Raw genomic sequence first — 20416 nt, 5'->3', positions numbered from 1 at the left:
ATGCCCTTTTACATCTCATTGATCTCATGAGCTCATACCTAAATATTTCCCACAGAAATCAGGGGATTTTTTTAAAAAAAATGCTTAAGTTTGGCATGATCATGCCCATGCTATCTATGTGATAAACTGATATATTTCTGTTTGACATGTGATTAAAAATTAATTCAATCAATAAGCTCATAGTATTAGGGCAGCTAAGGCAATAAATCAGCAGCAGCAGCGTTGATACATTTCTGATGTGCTTATAAATCATAGGATTGTTAACTACAGTAGGAAGGAAAAAAATACGTTCTCTGTACCTACTTCCTGTAATAGAGACTCACATTGGATATGAAACCTCACTCTCTCGGTCCCTCTTCACCTCTGGCCTCTGTCATGGTTGATTATTGCAGAGTTGTTCCAAAGTGCAGTGATTTCTCTCGTCCCTGGTCTTTTCTTGAGATCTCACTTCAGTTCATCGGTGCCTCTTCTAGATTCAGCAAAACATGGAAAAGGAAAAAGCAGCGGCCCCTGCCATTACCTCTGCTTATTCTTATTTAGCAGAACAAGGCAGGACTGTAGTTTCCCAGGTGTCCTGGCAAGTCTTGTCAACCAAGGCTGTGTCCCCTCTAGGTCATGTGGGTGGTTTTGTCTGTTGGGCCTTTGTGGGTATACACATGAGCACCTTAGATTTTTTGCCTCCAAAATATATCCCGATGTTTCCTGTCTGCACTAGCAGGCAGAGCTTGATGAGATGTATTCTTGCTGTGTGTTATTTTCTCCACCCCTCAATTAGTGCTTCTGTACCCACCATAAATTTTAGAAACCTGGAGTCTGTTGTGAGCAGGTATTTGTTTACCTGTGTGTATCTGTGTGCAGATACACCAGATTTGCACAAAAAAGCAGTAAAAAAAAAAGTGTGAGAGGGGGTCTGTCTGTCCAAGTCAGGTCAGGATTTGGATCCCTTGCATGAAAGGCTACCACTTGCTTTCCTCCTGCTTTCCACCTCATCTATCTGCAAGGGCAATTTTTATTTTTAATAGAGCTGTTTCGTGCAAGAGCAGTTCTGCACAAAAAGCAGGCTGCGTCCTTTCCTGTGGGCTGATAGAAACAAAGTGGAAGTGGAAGGCTGGCAAATGACAACACCCAGAGAAACCTCAGCACATGTGTAAACAAACAGGCGAACAGTGCTCCTCAGAGCACCCATGCTCAAGTAACATGCGATATTATATGGGACTTGATTGTCCTCAAAAGTAGCATGCAGGTAGACCCCCAATCATGAGCAGAAATCCATCTGTTGAACACCCCAAACACTTGGGTACAGTATACCAAGGAGAATTATCCATTCTTTCCGAACCATTTATCTATTCTTTTATTTTTATTTAATTTTAAAATCACATTTATATCTCACCTTTCCTCCAAAGAGCATAAAGTTGTGTACGTGATCCTTCTCCTCCCTATCAAATCCTCACAATAACCCTCGGAGATAGGTTAGGCTGAGAGACTGTGGTTGTCCCAAGGTAACCCAGTGAGCTTTATGACTGAGTGGGGGTTTGATTCCTGGTTTCATAGGTCCTCTAACCACTACACCACTGTCTTGTCCATTGCAAAATCCTGTCCATCATTCCAGTCCATCATTCCAGATATAGCTCGGGTCAATTTATCCACACAAAAGCTTTTGCATGCAGGAGCCAAGTTTTACTTGTTGGGTTGAACATGAACTGATTTTCCCTCTGTCAGTAAATAAGTTGTGTAAAAAGGTACACAGCTTCTCAGTTTGTAGTCCTAGAGCTCCAAGGTCTTCCTGTCACAACCTAAACAAGTTCCTTGCAAGGAAACAGAATGTATTGGCTCAGCCAGAGATGAGGGGAATAACTGTAAGGAGAATGCTTAGCTTCATTTAGGCTCCTCCAGTGATACGGACATTTTCCTGAGAAAATCCCACTAAGGGCCCCTCAGGGCGGGGAGAAGCATTGTCCTCCCTATAGAAGAATATTCAGACAGGATGTGTCAGTCTTCATACTGACATTTACTGTATCTACACCAGCTGGATTAACTTGGCTTGGACATGTTGCTGGAACATATGTCTGAACTGTGAGCTCTTTGCAATGTGGCACTCCATAAAACCTGATATACTGTGCCATGTCCTGAAATTCCTTTGCACAAACATCACTGGGCTTCAGGAACATGCATGTCTCCTTAAAATGTCTCTGCTAATGCTGCTTTTCTAATGCGAACCATAGCCAGCGAAAGATGGTGGTTCTTCATTAAGGAATAGCTGGGAAAACATAGAGGCCATGCATCAAAATTACATTATTGGCATTGAGGGCTTTTGACTTTTAACTCCAGGGAAGGCCCATGTGGTGGTTATGGGCCACCCACGTGCCACTGGGGTCACTGCATCTTATCTGGATGGTGATGGGATGGCAGCAAGGTTGGGGTTGGGCAGGTGCAGTGGTATGGTCAATCTAGCACTTCCACTTCCCAGCCTACATTGCCCTGCACCAACCAGTAAACAGAAGTGATTCCAATGTCAGGGGAGCAGCTCTGTCTCACCTTAAAAGCCACTTCCATTTGTCTCTTTCTCCAAAGTATTTCTACGAAAAGCTCCAGTTTTTCGGTTTTGATACATGGTATGCTGCGTAGATAACAATACAGAATTCAGTAGTGAGTGATGATCAAGTCATTTTGTAAAACAAGTGAAATTTTGCTCCAAAGGTTAGTCTTTATTTGAGTTTCAAAAGCAATTTTCATTGTAACATTGTAAACAGAACGTATTTAATTGTGCATTACTGTGATTTTTATTCTCTGATTATTATTATGTCAGCTTAAAAGAAAACAAATCGTTCTTTTCCTTAGCCCTTTTTTCCCTGAAGATACATTTAGACAATCACCATTCACTTCCAACTCAAAAGATCTCCTGTCTAATGAGACTGCTGTTCATGGAAGGACAACAGTACCAGGTATGGGACATTATGTTTTTAGTAACAGTAAAGTTCAGATATTGTGATTGAAAAGTCCTAGTTGTGTTCAGATACATCAAGTGGAAGCATCACAAATCCTGAAACAAAATGTATCAGAAGTCATTGGCTTTGAAAATATAAGACACCAGCCATAGGCCTTGAAAATATAATTGGCTAAATAAAATGTATTTAACTTAGCATGAATTGATGCTAATTAGAATTAACTGGGGTTGGATTCTTCAGCTAGAAAAAAAACATTAATTATTATTTCCAAGAATTGAAGAACATTGCAGGGCACATTGACGTAGGTTGACATCCAATGGTGACTGCATGCAAGCTGAAGAGATTTTCATTCATGCAACGCTGGATTTCACCCATAGTCTTTTATGGTCAGCAAGTCACAAAGCCTAGAAAACTACTATGAAAAGGGATGTTGATTAGAAATTCCTCACCACCTAGAGTTCTGGAAACATTTACTTTATCCCAGACTCATTGGGTTGCTTTTCTACCTACACAAATTCAGCTGCAGTTTTGTCATGATAGGATAAATATTGCTTGCTACTATGACAAGTGAACTTTTAGGGATTTGGTCACTCTGGGGCTGTTTGGGGCTTAGGCAGAGTGGAGTGAAGGAGAGGTTAGCATATATAATTGCCCTTACAATTGTACCAGAAACACAAGATCATGTACAAAACATTATGTATTTTCAGCTTTTCAATTGAAGTTCTGCCTCATCCCAACAAAATCTCAAAATATTTCCATAGTGGCTAACAAACTGAAAGGAACTGGAACTGGACTTTCTGCTTTTAATTTTCTGTCTGTATAAATAAGCACTTTGATATTTCTGTCAACCTGTACATTTTAAATCATTTCATCCCTTTAGAAACCCTCTCAAAAGGGCTTTGCTACTGAAATATTTATTTTATTTATTTCATTGTTGCATACCAGCCAGCTCTTTCTAACTTTTAAGGAGGCAGGATGTGACCGCCATCTGTAGTTTACCTCGCAAGAAAAGAGCATTGGCTGCCTGCCAGGATATCTTAATGTTGCTGTAACCTGACATTAACTGCAGCTGAAAATGTGGTAGGGCAAATTCCAGACTTCTGTGTATGTTGCACAATTGTCCAAAAATCTTGCATGGAATCCAGAGAAGAAACTTTGCTTCTTTGGAAGAGGACACACATGCAGCCGGTGGTTTTCTTGCTGTTTTTGACAAAAGGCATACATATAACGAAATACTGACTTCAGCATGCTCTGAGCTGGTGGGGGAGTGGGGCAGGTAGCGAAAGCAAAACTCTGGCACAGAGCACAGTTATTTTCTGCCTGCTAATACAAATAAATAAAGGGGTGGTGGCATCAGCTGCAGTGGATGCTCTGGACATTCAATGTTTGCCCAGCTCTGCCACGTGCTGATGTAAGGCCTTGGCATACATGCAAAACTTGAGTTTCTGTCCCCTCTCTTCTGCTTTCCATGTGCATAAGTGGTATTATTAGCCAGCGGGTTAAATCCATGTTCGCTGCAAATGTGGAAGGTTAATATATGATATGTGAGCCCGTCAAAATGCATTAACAAAGTGTTACAGTATTACCAAAGGAAGATCAAATTAAACTCACCGGGTGAGGTCATAGCTTGATATCAACCGAACTGCAAGAGCTCAAGCTTTTGTCTGGTTGTCAAATGTGTTTTTTGTTTTTTTAGGATGCTATAGACATGAAAACTTTCACTATCTTTATTTGTAAAATTAGGAAAGAATCATTTGCATTGGGTAAAATAAATCCTATCACAGTTCCATAAATTTGCTGCAAGGATACTAAAGCAGTTTTCATTAGGGCTGAGTGGTGTACTTGGCATACACCACACATATTTCGTTATGTCTCAGGGGTTCTCAGAGAACAAGCTAGTAAATTCCTATGCGCTCAAAAAGGCTGCCATAAAGAGACATCACTTGGTGGTGACGGGACCAGGGAAGGGAGACTGAGATACCTTTATTCTGTCTTCTCTCCCTGCCTTCCCTCAGGTGTATTCATTATGTATAAGGGCGGGGGGTGTAGCTCAGTGCTACAGCATATTCTTTGCATGCCAAAAGGTTCTAGGTTCAATCCTAAGCATCTCCAAGTGAGGGTGGAAAAGACTTCTGTCCTGTCTGAAATCCTGGAGAGCCACTGCTAGTCGCCATTGACATCTACTGAGGTAGTTAGGTAAATGGTCTGATTTGGAATAAGGCAGCTTCTTTATTCTATGAGTTTTCCTTGAATGAGAAGCACCAAAGGACCGACAAGGGCTTAGCAGAAAGGAGGGAAGAAGGTTCCAAAGGGAAGAGGACCCTCAGGAGAAGAATCTGTTCCTGGAATAAGTCTCGCAGGGGCAGCATCCCAGATCATTAACACTCCCAACAGTAGCCAACTAGACACTCTAGCCAAGTTCACAGGAAGGGCATGATACACAATCTGCATCATCTAGGAAACTTTGCTTATGAAAATTATAGTTAGTAGCCATTGCTAGTGTTATGGTCTATATACTACCCCAGTCCTGTGACAATGAGTTTCATAGGTTGGTTATATGTTGGAATAAGAAATACTTCCTTTCGTTTGTCCTAAAGCTGCTGAGGGTTTGTTGCTTTTGCGTATTAGTATTAATAGTATTGTTATTATGTTCTTAGACCACTTTTCAGACAAATATTGTCTCCCAAAGTGGCTCACATCAGTTTTAAAAAAAACCCTGAGGCTTCTGCCATCAGGCTTACAAACGAAAAGTCAGGACACATGAACTGAGGGAAAAGGTAGAAGAAGTATGTCAGTTTGACAATGCCAGAAGAAGGTGTTGAGTCATAACCAGACATTTATATCCACTTAGAGTCAGGCGGATCTTCCTATGTGGGTGGCCTTGCCTGGATTAAGGTGCTGCAACTAGCCCAGCAGCTCTTGCTCCTCTGACTGATGGCAAAAGCCAGAGTGTTCTTCCCTTCTCATCTGCAGGGCAACTGGCAGTTAGAGATTTCTTTCTGGCAGGAAACTCCCTGTAGCAGTGATAGATGAAACTGGTCTGGTCTTTCCCTTGCTATGATGTTCTTCCTAGGAGACAGAAGGTGGAACAAGCACCCCATTGGATGGCAGAGACCAGAGTAAACTTCCCTTTGGCTCTCTGGCCCAAGGGTGACTGACAGTTGGAGTCAAGTGCTATTTCAGACGGAGGGAAGAAGCAAGCTCCCTTCAGCTCCTCCTCCTTTGGCTGATAAATGGGGCCAGACTTGCCTTCTCTTATTCTTTCTGGGAGACATAGGGTGTAGCCTTCCAGAGGCCTGTGTTCCCCGGCAGACGACAGAGGCTAGAGTGTGCATCTCTTCTCCTCTGTGGACCCTCAGCATGGGATACAGAATATATTCTTGATTTTGAGACTGCCTGGGGGTGCTGGGATCTCGATTGGCTACCCCATGTGGTAAATAAGTGAATCGTAGGATGCAGTCTTCTTGGTGAAGAAGCTTCTGGATTGACTGCACCCACTCAGGTTGGATCCTGCTGTGCAGGAAGAAGTTTAAAGAGATTCCTTTTCTAGCGGAGCCTCATTTTAGCAGCAAGGGGTTCTCAAGCTCTCATGTATGTTAGGTCTCTGGTCATGCATTGTGGTTTGACCTCTATTCCTGATTTCACAGCTCCTTTTCCCCGGCTCCTGGGTCACCTCATAATACTTCCCACAGTTCAGTTCCCAATGAATAATTCTTTTCCAATTCTCTCTTTCCAGCCATTCGCGATTTTTACAAACTCCTATTTTGTTGCTCACTCGGCGATCCTTTTTATTTGCTGAAAAGCATCTCTGTCTTTTAAACTCTGCCTCAGAAGTTATTTATTAATTTATATCCAGCCTTACACTCAGAAAGAAAAATCACACATCACCTTGATTGTTTTGTCCCTTTCCAGCTTTCCTATCACTTTTTTTGACTTGAGGCAATAAGAATTTCACACAGTATTCTCTGTGTGGATATTCTTTAGGCCTTTATTGGAAACATCATAACTTGCCGTTTAATCGTTTTAATTCCTAACAGTGAGGGCATTTTTTACTGCCACAGTACACCGAGTTGACATTTTCAGTGAGCCATTTAGAAGAACTACCCTTTTAAAATAAAGTACATTCATAGTAGAAACTGAGACTAGTATCAAGCATCTCAGGAGCCTTCCACACGTGTGTGTATAGAGCATGTCTAGAAAACGTCTCTAGCAGTCAATGTGAAATATAGCTGATCTCATTCCAGTAATATATCTACTAGTGACAGGACCACAACAGCTGAGAAGAAGAGCAAGTAACTGCATGCAAACAGAGACTGAAGTACCCTTTCACTCTATGAGACATCATCTTGAGGACACACTGAGGAAGCTGTCAGTGCCAATAGACATATAATGCCTAACATCCTGTGAGTGATAGCATACGTGCTTCTTTACTTTTAAAGACAGCTGCTGATCTGTGTAGCTGAGAGTCCTGCCAGCATTTCCTGCTTGGTTAGCTGGATGTGTGGATTGGCTATAGTTCTCCAGCAGAACTAAGAATAGTAAGATGGGAAGGAGAAAGTTCATCTGAGCTAGGACCTGACCAGTAAAAAAATTGGCTAGCGTTGGACATGCTGGGATGCAGTGCTAGTCCAATGATGCGTTGCAAATTCCAGAAATATTGATGGAGGGATCGCCTATGCTAGGAAATGTTATATTTCCGCCTTTTGTTTGAGAATCTTTCTAGTTTTCACTGTGGCAGAGAAAATCTTTAAATATCGCTACATTGTTTGCCTCTGTCTCTCTCCATTACCTGTCTCTGAAGATTAGTACACCTGCTATATCCCTACTCCTCTGTGTTATTTTGTTGCTCTCCCTCCTCTCTCTGGCTTCTCAGACATTTACCTGTTTCCCCTGCATACGTATCTGCCTCATGTGCTTCTAAATTCTCTACTAATAGTATCTCTGTTATTGAGCATCTCTTTCTCAGGCTCCGGGAAGGTCTTATTTGTCATTCACAAAAGAAAGAAGTCCGACATCTGGGGTGCAGGAAAAATCTACGTTAATAAAGGTGTTGAAAGAGTGGGTACACATGTCATAATCTTCAAACATTATTACATACATGGTGAGGAACCACAGCTTATCAGACCAGAGCAGAAAGACATCATTTGCATGCAGCTTCAGTGCTTGGCATCTCCAGTTAAGGGGGTCAGGTAGCAGGTGATTGGGAAAATCTCTGCCTCAGACACAGGGGAGCTGCTGCCAGTAATTGACAATACTGGGTTGGGTGGACAAGCAGGCTGACCTGGTATAAAGCAGCTTTCTATGCCCCTAGAAATCATGTTCACTTAGTTTTGTTTAAGCTTCTCTCACATATCAGCGGTGATTCATAGAATTGCCATATCCTACTCTCTATGCTGAATAAAGGAAGTGCTTGCTGACTGGAGGCATATTGCAATTTGCAATACAGTGTTAATATTATTTGTTAAATTTATATGCTGCCCTTCATCTGAAAATCTCAGGGTGGTTCACAAGATAAAAGTACAGAATAAAAGCTCAAATTGGTTATTTAGAACAAAAACAAAGCAATACTCCCTCCCAACACATTTAAAAGGCCATAGAATATTAATCAGCCCAAAGCCTGGTTGAAGAGGAATGTTTCACCTGGCGCCTAAAGATGTATAATGAAGGGAAAGGAGCAATGTTGGCTGCTTCTCTAAATTCACCTAATGGCCCAGTCTCCCTGTTAATTTTAAGACACAAAGTTCATGATGTATATAATGTCTTAATTCTTGTCTTATACGCTATTCTATAGTTGGTGGAAACAGTAAATCTTTTGCGATCGCAAGGAACTGGGAAAATCTCGGCATGGGCTTATTTACACAAGAAACAGGTGCCACTGTGAAGCACAAGCAACCTTTAATGAAAGAACAATAAGAGAATTAAACACAGCAAATAGTAAGAGTCAGGAGGTTTGAACAGAAATGGAATAAGGAAGAAAAAGTTAAAAGAATTGCTTTGAAAAACAAAGGTCAGCAGTAACACCACAACAGCCCAATATTGGCCAGGAAACCCATGAAATATGATTGAATTGTTAACGGCTTCCTGAAATAAATCCATGGATTTGAAAGTCAAAAGGATGACTCTCAGCTTCTAGCGTGGATACTGCAACCCAAGCATATTGTTAGTTTGTGCTGAGGTCTTATATATTAAGCTGAAGGAGAAAAGAATCATATATTTGTGTTAAACACACACAGTGCCACTGCACAGATGCTCTACCTTATCATCAATGCAAAAGTTTGATGTTAAGAGGCTGTTTCCATTCATGCTCTGTTACATTAGCCCTTTCCCCTCACATTGCTTTCTGGATTCTGTGGTTATTATATAACTATTGCTAAAAACAAATGATTACTTCAGTTGGCCTACAACTGTTTTTTTAAAAAAGAGAAATAGGTTTATGCAAACTGAGCAAGCTTGGAGAAATTTTTACTACAGGCTCTTTATATCTACCTATGTCAAGAGGTAAAGCACAGTTATGGGTTTGCATTGTTCTTAGTCTAAATGTGTCAGTGAATTAAACATTTGCCTGTCAGTTGGCTTTCTTGGCTCTGTGCCAACCTTTAATCCCTTTTAAAAGTTCTCTACTACCTTTTCTGTCACATCTTGTAACTCAAAACTAAACTCTTGATACCTAGATAAGTGGATTCCTTTGTTTAACCTTTCCTTCCACTTCAGCAATGTGTCCAGATAAGTTCAGCTACTGTCAGACTCAGACTCCCTTTATTTCTATAAATTCTGTTTCTTAGGGCAATAAAATATATATTATTTTCCTAATTTGTTCATTGCAGCTCAAGCATAACGACTTCCTTTGGAACCAATGTGTCCTATGTCCTCCTATTTCCTTTCCTACTTCAAGAAGCAGAGTTTTAAGGCAGTGCAACATTATTCTTGGCAGTTCTGGCTACAAGAAATTAAGACTCTTAAGGCCAATAAATGGCCCTGCTTGAGGGTTTCCCACAGGCATTGGGTGGCCACTGGGAGAACATGCTGGACTAGATGGGGCAATGGCCTGATCCAGCAGGCTGTTCTTACGTTCTTAAGACTGAACAACGGATGGACCATTTCTGCCCTGATTTATTATGACTTCTACTGGAGCAGCCAGCAATGGTGTCTTGGGTCCATTCAGAAACAGTTCTCAAACAATCTATAATTTTTTCTAGGACAAACAGCCAGCGTGATTATTGTGACACACTAAGTGAGGCTTTTCAAGTGTATGGCATTTGTTTCTTCTTTTGGGGCTAAAGTTTTGGACCTTAGGATGGCCTTGGGAGCAACACCTTCCCTCCCCATCAGAAGTTTCAAATTCCAGTGTAACATTTAACATTCATTAAATAACTTTTTGAAGCAACAACCTTGTTTGTTATGAATGACTCTGAAGGTCATCTGAGTGACTTCAAGATGCACAGCATGGGTAAAGGTAAAGGTATCTGACCATTAGGTCCAGTCGTGACCGACTCTGAGGTTGCGGCACTCATCTCGCTTTATTGGCCAAGGGAGCCGGCGTACAGCTTCCGGGTCATGTGGCCAGCATGACTAAGCCACTTCTGGCGAACCAGAGCAGTGCACGGAAACGCCGTTTACCTTCCCGCCGGAGCGGTACCTATTTATCTACTTGCACTTTGACGTGCTTTCGAACTGCTAGGTTGGCAGGAGCAGGGACCGAGCAACAGGAGCTCACCCCGTTGCGGGGATTCGAACCGCCGACCTTCTGATCGGCAAGTCCTAGGCTCTGTGGTTTAACCCACAGCGCCACCCACGTCCCACTCAGCAGCACAGCATGGGTACAGCCTTGTAATTTTGGGACATCTAAAGGTATCTCAGAAGTTGTGATGGGCAGTAAGAGGATTCTGTTTGCCGTGCTGCAGTTAATACAGTCCTCTTGACTTGAGCTGACCCATGAGAATAATTCTTCATATTTGCTTATACATCAGATTCCATTTTCTGCTGCTCTTCCAAATGCTGTTAACAATTGCCCAGTGGCAGTAGGGAGCACACTTAGAGGTTTTGAATGTAAAGCCGTATTTCCATTTAAGGAAGATTTGGCAGGCTTTGGAGATTTCTGAAACAAATTAGTATATTACTTCTGTGAAATGAAGAAGAGTAAATAGTCAGTAGTGTTGAGATTCAGATTGCTATTCTTCTGGCTCCAGAGCTATCATCCTACTGAGATAATGAGGATAATTAACACCATGCTTCCCCATTGTCTGCCCTACTCTGCCAAAAGGCTTCAAATCTAACTGCATTCCTTGCTTTATGAGGATTTCCGTAGTGAAGCTACTACTTTTCAAAACAGAATATTCCATTTCTCATCCACAGTATCCCAAGCAATGCATCGCTGCTGTGGTTGTTTCATTGTATTAGGTGCCCCAGAAATGCAAAGGACTTTTTAAAACAAGGGTTTCAAAAACAATGAGTGTTTTATGCATTGCAATTGGACCTCTGACTAGATTGGACATTTTGTAGTACTTTCACATCAAAATTGCCTTGAAATTGTCCTAACTAGAGGAGACACTTATGGTTAATTTTGAGATACCTACAGGGAGTCGAGTTGGAAAAGGATGGTGGGTAGATGGCCGGGTACATCAAAAATTATCTCAATCACTCACCCATCCACTAACTGCTCTGTTGTCTGGTATTTATTCTCTCCAAACTGAATGAGTGGGCAGTAAAATGACAAATGCAACTTCAGTAAGCTGGTGTAACATAGATGCTGATCCAGAAGCTGCATTTAGAGCAGAATGCTGTAGCACAATTGCTACCAGGATGAGGCCTTGTCAGCATAGAACACCTGTGCTCAGGAATCTGCACTGCTTGCCAATTTGCTACTGAACCAAGTTGAAGGTGATACTATTAGTATTTAAAGCCCTTAGCCACTTGGGACCCGTTTACCTACAATATTGCCTTTACCCACTTGACTGCTTCAATCAGTTGAATTGTCACTATTACAGGTGCCACGTAATACCCATTCCACATTTATAAGAACTTAATCATTTAGTGTGGCAATGCCTGCACTTTGGAACTCCCTTCCTATTGAGATCAAGCAGGTACCTTCGCTGTACTCTTTTCAGTGACATTGAAACACACCTTTCCCGTTCCCCATGGCAGCGCTGACTAATACCACCATTGAATGGCAGGCATATATAGATGGCTAGCTCTGCATTCACTTGCAGCCATTACTATTCTGTAGACCCATAAATCGAGGAATTTGCCTGCAACAGTCTAACATCAGTTTTAGTTATTTGGACTCTCTGTTTCTTACTGTTCTCTTGGAGGCTATTATCATGATTTCCCATAAGCAGAGAACATTCTGGAGCATTGTGTCTCCTTTCTACGCTTTTACCCTTTAGAAAATAGAAAATTTGCCAGCTGGTCTTATTGCTCTTCAGGTTCTCATAACGGAAGAAATAAGACTCATTACGGATTGGAGAAAGTTGGTGCTGGAAAATCAGTTTGTTTGGCAAGTGATGGAGGCAAACATACTCACAATAGTACTTCTTTTGGAGACACTGATTAACAGTATTTTTTGTCGGGTTCATATCGCACTAAACAGTGCTGTATGTGCTGATTTAGCTCATGTGGATTACTGCTTTGTTTATTCCACTGCTTTGTATCTTGAAAATTCCACAATTATGTGCCTAGCTTACATGCAGCATAGGGCTTATGTTGTTCCATGTGTCTGAAGACCAATATAAAGTATCTTCAGTTGACAATATTCCTATTATCTTTGATAGGGCTGTAAGAAAAGCTAGATTGCAGCTTGTGGTTACAAATTATTACAGCATAAACATTTCCTCCCACTTTCCATGCAATTTTCTTCTGTCGTGATACCAAACTAAAAGGTAAAGGTAAAGGTACCCCTGCCCGAACGGGCCAGTCTTGACAGACTGTGGGGTTTGTGCGCCCATCTCGCATTTATTGGCCGGGGGCCAGCGCTGTCCGGGGACACTTCCGGGTCACGTGGCCAGCGTGACATCGCTGCTCTGGCGAGCCAGAGCCGCACACGGAACGCCGTTTACCTTCCCGCTGGTAAGCGGTACCTATTTATCTACTTGCACCCGGAGGTGCTTTCGAACTGCTAGGTGGGCAGGCGCTGGGACCGAACAGCGGGAGCGCACCCCGCCACGGGGATTCGAACCGCCGACCTTTCGATCGGCAAGCCCTAGGCGTTGAGGCTTTAGCCCACAGCGCCACCCGCGTCCCGATACCAAACTAGCTGGTACTTAATGCAGATGGGCGGCTGAAACATAGGATCTTGGACACATCAAGCGTACCACACTTGCTCTATAAATTTGACTGAAGAGTTAGATAAGAATGGAACGCTGCTTTGCACAACAAATGTACTCTGTAATATTTATCAGGCTAATATCTATCTGTGTTGATGGCTGGCCCTGCTCACCAATCCGGCCCCGCCCCACCAACACCCTTCCAATAACACTTTAGACCAGGGCTGGGGAAACTTCTTGGCTCTCACTGCTTTTGTTCTCCTTGCCGCCACTGCTGAAGCTGAAAGTGTCGTCAGTGAGGTAGACAGCAGCAGCAGAGCAGGTTGGTTGCTGAGGATCTGCCCTGGCCTGTTGGGACTACTCCTGAATGGACTGCCCATCACAGCCACCTCCCTCCTCCACTGCTGCAGTGGTCCAGCAGTTCTCAGAAGGCTGTTGTTGCAGGATAGTTTGCAGCACCATTGGTCAGTGGATGGCACCACAAACTACGGCATGATGACAGCCTTAGGAAAATATTATAAAAGGAGAGGTGTATGTTCGTATTTTCTTTCTGGTTGTTGTTGTTTAGTCGTTTAGTTGTGTCCGACTCTTCGTGACCCCATGGTCCAGGGCACGCCAGGCACTCCTGTCTTCCACTGCCTCCCACAGTTTGGTCAAACTCATGCTGGTAGCTTCGAGAACACTGTCCAACCATCTCATCCTATGTCATCCCCTTCTCCTTGTGCCCTCAGTCATTCCCAACATCAGGGTCTTTTCCAGGGAGTCTTCTCTTCTCATGAGGTGGCCAAAGTATTGGAGCCTCAGTTTCACGATCTGTCCTTCCAGTGAGCACTCAGGGCTGATTTCCTCAAGAATGGATAGGTTTGATCTTCCTGCAGTCCATGGGACTCTCAAGAGTCTCCTCCAGCACCATAATTCAAAAGCATCAATTCTTTGGCGATCAGGCTTCAGGCGATCAGGCTTTATAATCCAGCTCTCACTTCCATACATCACTACTGGGAAAACCATAGCTTTAACTATACAGACCTTTGTTGGCAAGGTGATGTCTCTGCTTTTTAAGATGCTGTCTAGATTTGTCATTGCTTTTCTCCCAAGAAGCAGGCGTCTTAATTCATACAGTGAATACATTTCTTTGCTTTCATTTCATAGGACTTCAGATACAGGATTGTTCTCATACAAAATGGAGAACAATTTGCAAAGATAGACCATTACTTTCACATGTAGTGAAATTTATTTATTTAATACTACTACTGGTTTTGTGAACGTATAATTTTGAACCAGTTGAGTCAGCTGCTTATTTTGGCTGAAGGGTAAAATGAGAGCACAGCTGGTAAAAACAGCAAATCCTATCAACCTACATTTACCTTTTTCTGATGGTTTCTTTGTTGCATAACCTTTTTCGGATGACCTCAGTTTTGTAATTATTTTTTCTCCATGGTTGATGACCATTTTATTTATAGAACTCACCCCACTTTTCTCTTTCCAGGATGTTTAAGCTGTTCTGTAACCATTTCGTACTTTTAAACAGCAAATAGTGATAAAAACCGTATGAAATGCAAACAAATAAGAAGAGTGGAAATCAAACCTTCCTGACAAATAATTCCTTAGGGATGCTTTCATTCTTGACTCAACAGTGCTGATATTGGCACAGTCCACAAGGAATAGGATACATTTAAGGCGCAAACTTCTGTTTAAAAGATTGTGCCTTTAATGTGTATGCAGAAAATCATTTGTATATTGAAGACATACTTTTCTTTAGCTTCAACCAATACAAAACTTCTTTCACACTATTTCTCATTAAGTTAGTTTTGTAAAGGGATAATCACTAATTTTGGGATGCAAAAAATAAAACCCACCCTCTATATCAGCGATAGCCAACTCTGTGCCCTCTAGTCTTTGTTGGACTATAACTCCCATCAATAGCCAGTGGTCAGGGATGATGGGAGTTAGGAGACGTACAAAGACTAGAGGGCACAGAGTTGGCTATCCCTGTTCTATATGTTCATGGACTGGACATAACATGATTAAATAAAAGTTAGAGCCATTTGCTTTCTACTGAAATGTTTGGTTCAGGTGAGACTTGCATTTTGGGGGGTATCACCCACCACACAAGTTCTCGGAGAATTACAGAGCTACAATTCTCAGTGTGATTTAACCATCACAGGTGGATAGAGATCTCCTAACAACTCACAGCACTCTTTAGCACACAGTTCCCAGGCTTCTGCAGGAGAAGCCATGGCTTTTTATAGTAGTAGGATACTGCTTTAAACATATAGCAAAAAATGGACCCTTTGCCATAAGTGTTGTTGTTTAGTCGTTTAGTCGTGTCCGGCTCTTCGTGCCCCATGGACCAGAGCATGCCAGGCACTCCTGTCTTCCACTGCCTCCTGCAGTTTGGTCAAACTCATGTTAATAGCTTCGAGAACACTGTCCAACCATCTCGTCCTCTGTCGTCCCCTTCTCCTTGTGCCCTCAATCTTTCCCAACATCAGGGTCTTTTCCAGGGAGTCTTCTCTTCTCATGAGGTGGCCAAGGTATTGGCGTCTCAGCTTCAGGATCTGTCCTTCCAGTGAGCACTCAGGGCTGATTTCCTTAAGAATGGATAGGTTTGATCTTCTTGCAGTCCATGGGATTCTCAAGAGCCTCCTCCAGCACCATAATTGTATTACACTATTTTTTGTGTTTTTATGGTATTTTTATTTATGGTATTTATGGCCATAAGCGTATTACACTATTTTGGGGGAAGTAGCTGGGACTATTCTAGAGCAGAAGTTGGGAACCTTTTTCGGCTCAAGTGCCACAGTCCCTTGTGGGCAATTTTCTGTGGGCAACATGCCACAGGCATGTGGGGCCAGAGGAAAATGTGGGAGAAGCAGCAGATAAGACCTACCTTTGTCCAGCAGGCTACGTTCCAAGCATGGAAAACATCACATCTACACACACTTTCCTCTGTCTTCCATTCAGGCACACAAGTGGCACTAGCACAGTTTAAAGACACTTTCTGGGCAGGCAGATGGGTGCAGAGCAGACAGAGGAAGGTGGAAGTGTTGAGGGCTATGGTGAGGGAGAGCTCCAGAGGAAACTTTCAGCCACTTCAGAATGGTCAGTTTCTGCTAGGAGTCAGGACACTCGGCTACAAAGAAAGTGCATAGCTGAGGTGGGGGGGACCCACTGCACAGCATCACTTATAGCAAAGTTGGCCAGGAAAACCTATTAGAAAATATTGGCAACCCAATTCCCAAAAGATTGCCTCTGAGTAGCAGACATTTAGAGGGAATTTTTAAAGCAAGAGAAACTTGTGTTGTAGCTGGATGCAATGTAAGCTTTTACAAAAGTCTGGTTTCAGCACCTTTGGGGAAATTTGAAAATGGACACTTTTGCTGTTTCCTATGGGATTTCGGTGGCGATATTCTTTTCCACAGGAAATAGTTTCTGGTTTCAGCTACTTTATTATGGCAAGGAGAGAGCTAGTGACTAACGCTGAGAGGAATTGTTAAAGAGACGTATTGGCTTTTAATTGAGTCTGCTTGTTTGCTTTGTGTCCAAATTAATTCAGCTTTGCAGTGACCATGCTTTAGGAACTGGCATACACTTGACATTTTCTCATAATCATTACCATATTCCTCCCGTTGAAGCACTGTTTTGATTAAGCACTCAGAAATATCATTGCAGCCGAGTCAAATGACCGCTGTCTTGAACTCAAGACTAATCATAGGAAGAATGGCTCACAATTGATTTCAGGGAAGCATGATACATACTTCAGCTTGTTTCCCCTCCTCCTGCCTTTTAAACTTTACAGAAGGGCTAATTTGGAAGAAGCATGAGTAATCACACATTAAGGATAATTTATATTATTATAAGACAAATAGCAGATAATGGTAACACCCAGAGGGCACCCTTCAAGTGTCAAGCTTTTGTTGTTCCAGGTGCTGTATGAACTGTGGCTTTCTTGAGAGATGTGTCCTATAATAAATAGCCTGTTGTGATGGCTGCGTAGATCCTTGCGGCTCTGTTAAGCTGGCTTTGAGGTCTTGCGTGCATTAATTACAATAATTCACATGTATACTGTTTGACTGACGGTCAATCCAGATAGTTCTAGCTTTACATAAATGGAAAAAAGAGCAGTTCTGGATAGCAGCTGAACAGGAAGGTTGGGGGCACCTTGCAATTCACAAGTGCAGTACTAGTTGCTACCATAAGGTCCATTACTGTTTTGGCAGTTACTTTATTATTTTTCATTGTTTATCATACAATACATTAAAAATAACAGTACGGAAGCAAACTGGAGAACAGAATGTCCTTGCTTGCAGTCACTTTATATCACATGCAGAAATCATCTGTGAGACCGACCATATAGGCACAGATGGATTTCTGTGTGTTGGGTGGGAGGAGCTGTTTAATTGGGTAAGAGGAAGAGTGCTTATACATGAAGTGCTTTTTTTTTTTTTTGTAGTGCCACATGAGCCCTGACCAATGGTTGCTTGCGTAAAGGGGCTGTAGGGGGCTCACATCTTATAGTTGCCATGCAACTCCTTCCAGCTTTTTTGTTCAGGTTTTATTTACCTACAGATGTGAGACAATAAAACATAACATTATTATTAATATTTTCCATTTATGAATCGCTTAACGTGAAGCATCATGATGTGAATTATAATAGAATAAAAACATTAAACAGTGTCATATATAAAAACATAAGCCCCCCCCCCCAAATTTTAAACAACATACATAAGATCAATTCAAATCCAATACAGATTCTAACGGGAATAAAGATCTCTATTTAAAAGACTTGTTGAAAGAAGAATTCTTTAGCAGGAGCTGAAAAGGCAGCAGAGAAGATGACTTCCATGTATAAGGGGAGAAAATTCCAGAGGAGAGGGGCCACCACACTGAAGGCCCAGTTCTGGCACTGTGTGGAATGGACCTCCTGATAGGATGGTATCTGCAGGCAGGATACCCTCTCCAGACTCTTATTTATTAAATGTATATACTGCCCTTGTTAGAAAACCACAGGGTGGTTTACAACATACCAGACAACAGGTAGCACCATATTTTTACAACATAAATATCAAAACGATTATATAAATACAGTCACAATAATGAGAGGTTCACAATCTATTAGAAGCATTCCCTTTATTTCTAAGTTAAGCAGAGGTTCCAGTAAAGGAAAATAAATTTAAAATTCTGGGTTATGGCAAAGGATAGAGGCAGACAACTAGTTTTAACCACTGCATGGTGACTTTCAGAGTTATTCTGCAGGGCCTTAGTGTTGTTATTGCAGAGTCCTTTGCACAACGGAATGATGAACAGTACGTGCCACATGCTTAAAGTTGCTTTATTTTCAGTTCATTGTTGAGAAATTACAAACATGCATCTTGCCTCTGCTGGAGCAGAGAAGCAACCGTCCTTCTCCTCGGAATAACGAACACCAAGAGAAAAGTGAAAAACAGGAAACCAGTGTACGTCACATCCAGCTTCCCATTCCCGTGGGAAAACCCAACAGTGCTCTGACTGTGGAATGTAAACATTGTCTTGTGACAAGCACTTTGCTGCACAGTGAAGAGAGCAGAAACCAACATCCTCCCCCTTTCCGTGAACATCACTGGGCAGCGTGTTCGTACAATATCAGTACAAACCCAACTTCTGTACATAGGTACAGTGTTGATCCCTTGATACAATCTTGGATAATACATCAGCAGGAATTTCATTACCTGGCATATAGGACACCGTTACGAGTCCCTTCTGAATATGTTCCCTAGCATGTTGCAACTTCAATTGCAAGTGCTTTGTGCTTTGCTTACAACCTTCCGAATTCAGCAAAGCCAAACATGCTTTGTTGTCCTGGTAAACCTGGATTGGACATTTGACAGGAATTTTCATGTCTTTGCACAATTGTAACAACCATTCACAATCCTTAAGTGAATAAGACAGTGCATTCAGTTCAGCTTCACAAGTACTTAAGCTAATTGTTGTTTGCTTCTTGCATGACCAATCAAATAGACCCTGATTGTACATGTAGCAAACTCCAGACGTACTTTTCCTGTCTGCAGTGTCACTTCCAAAACTTGCATCTGCAAAGATCTCAAGACCACCAGACTTCTGATTGTTAAATCTCAGTCTGTAATGCATAGTGCCTTTCAAATAGCGTGCTATGCGTTTTAAAGCTTTCCAATCCTTAACAGTAGGATTGTTGACTTGTCTGCTTAGCAAATTACAGCTAACAGCAATGTCAGGTCTTGAACATCTGGCAATGAAGTTTAGCTTGCCTAGCACACTTCTGTACAGTGTAGTGTCAGAAAATGCTTCTTCAGTGTCTTCTACCTGATAACCTGTTGTCATGGGTGTGTCTACAGGGTTAGCATCCATCAGGTTTAGTTTGCTTAACACATCAGCAATTTTCCGTGACTGGTGTACTAGAATGTTACCACTTTGATCTTTCTCTATTTCCAGAGATAGGTAGTTGTTTACCTCACCAAGATCTTTCATGTCAAAGTGCTCTTTCAGTTGAGCTAGGGCGTTATTGTACATTGTGACATCTTTCCAAAAGAATAAAATATCATCAACATAAAACAAACAATACAGTTTCTTTTGCCCTTCCTCTTTGACAAATACACATGGATCAGCTTTCCCTTGCTGAAAACCTAGAGAAAACAATGCTTCAGTGAGTTTTGTGTGCCAACACCGTGCACTTTGTTTGAGACCATAAAGGGACTTCTTTAGAGCACAAACAAATCCCTGTTTTACCTGTACGCCATCAGGTGGAAGCATATAAAGTGATTCACCTAGAGATCCGTACAAAAATGCTGTATTCACATCGTGGTGACTAATGTGTAGACTCTCCTCTGCAGCTAGCTTGAGCATAAGCCTAATGCTCTCATATCTCACAGTGGGTGAGTAGGTCTCGTGATAGTCTTCACCTGGTACCTGTGCAAAACCTCTGGCTACCAGTCTGGCTTTGTGTCTGACTATCTTGCCATTTTGATCAGTCTTCGCTTTGAAGACCCATTTGCTTCCAAGCAGTTTCATTCCTGGAACTACTGGAACTAGCTCCCAAGTTTTGTTCCTTTCTAAGGAATCAAGCTCAGCCTTCATGGCGTTTAACCATGGCTCAGCTTCCTTAGAATCCAAATCCTGGATTTCTTGGAAACTTGAAGGTTCATATACCTTCTTGGAGCTTTTAACAGCTGCTACTGCTGTCTTAGCATATTCATCAGC

General features: G+C 42.0%; 2 protein-coding genes across 6 annotated transcripts in view; one reads left to right on the top strand and one right to left on the bottom strand.

Annotated features, from left to right (window-relative positions):
- ZNF827 (zinc finger protein 827) overlaps positions 1–20416 on the top strand; it is a 124244-nt gene that overhangs the window by 83270 nt on the left and 20558 nt on the right. For all 5 annotated transcript variants that reach the window (XM_082237547.1, XM_082237546.1, XM_082237545.1 and 2 more), the window contains exon 8: positions 2839–2942. In XM_082237547.1, coding sequence (XP_082093673.1) covers positions 2839–2942 — 104 coding nt within the window. The remainder of the gene's footprint in view (positions 1–2838; positions 2943–20416) is intronic.
- LOC309540688 (uncharacterized protein C4orf51 homolog) overlaps positions 17479–20416 on the bottom strand; it is a 40674-nt gene continuing 37736 nt past the window's right edge. The window contains exon 7 of the mRNA XM_082237774.1: positions 17479–17767. The gene's annotated coding sequence lies outside the window, so the exon portion shown is untranslated. The remainder of the gene's footprint in view (positions 17768–20416) is intronic.

The sequence above is a fragment of the Podarcis vaucheri genome (assembly GCF_965113315.1).
Source record: "Podarcis vaucheri genome assembly, chromosome: 9".
NCBI lineage: Eukaryota > Metazoa > Chordata > Lepidosauria > Squamata > Lacertidae > Podarcis > Podarcis vaucheri.
The sequence above is the reverse complement of the archived record's forward strand: the minus strand, read 5'-3'. Positions and strand labels throughout refer to the sequence as shown.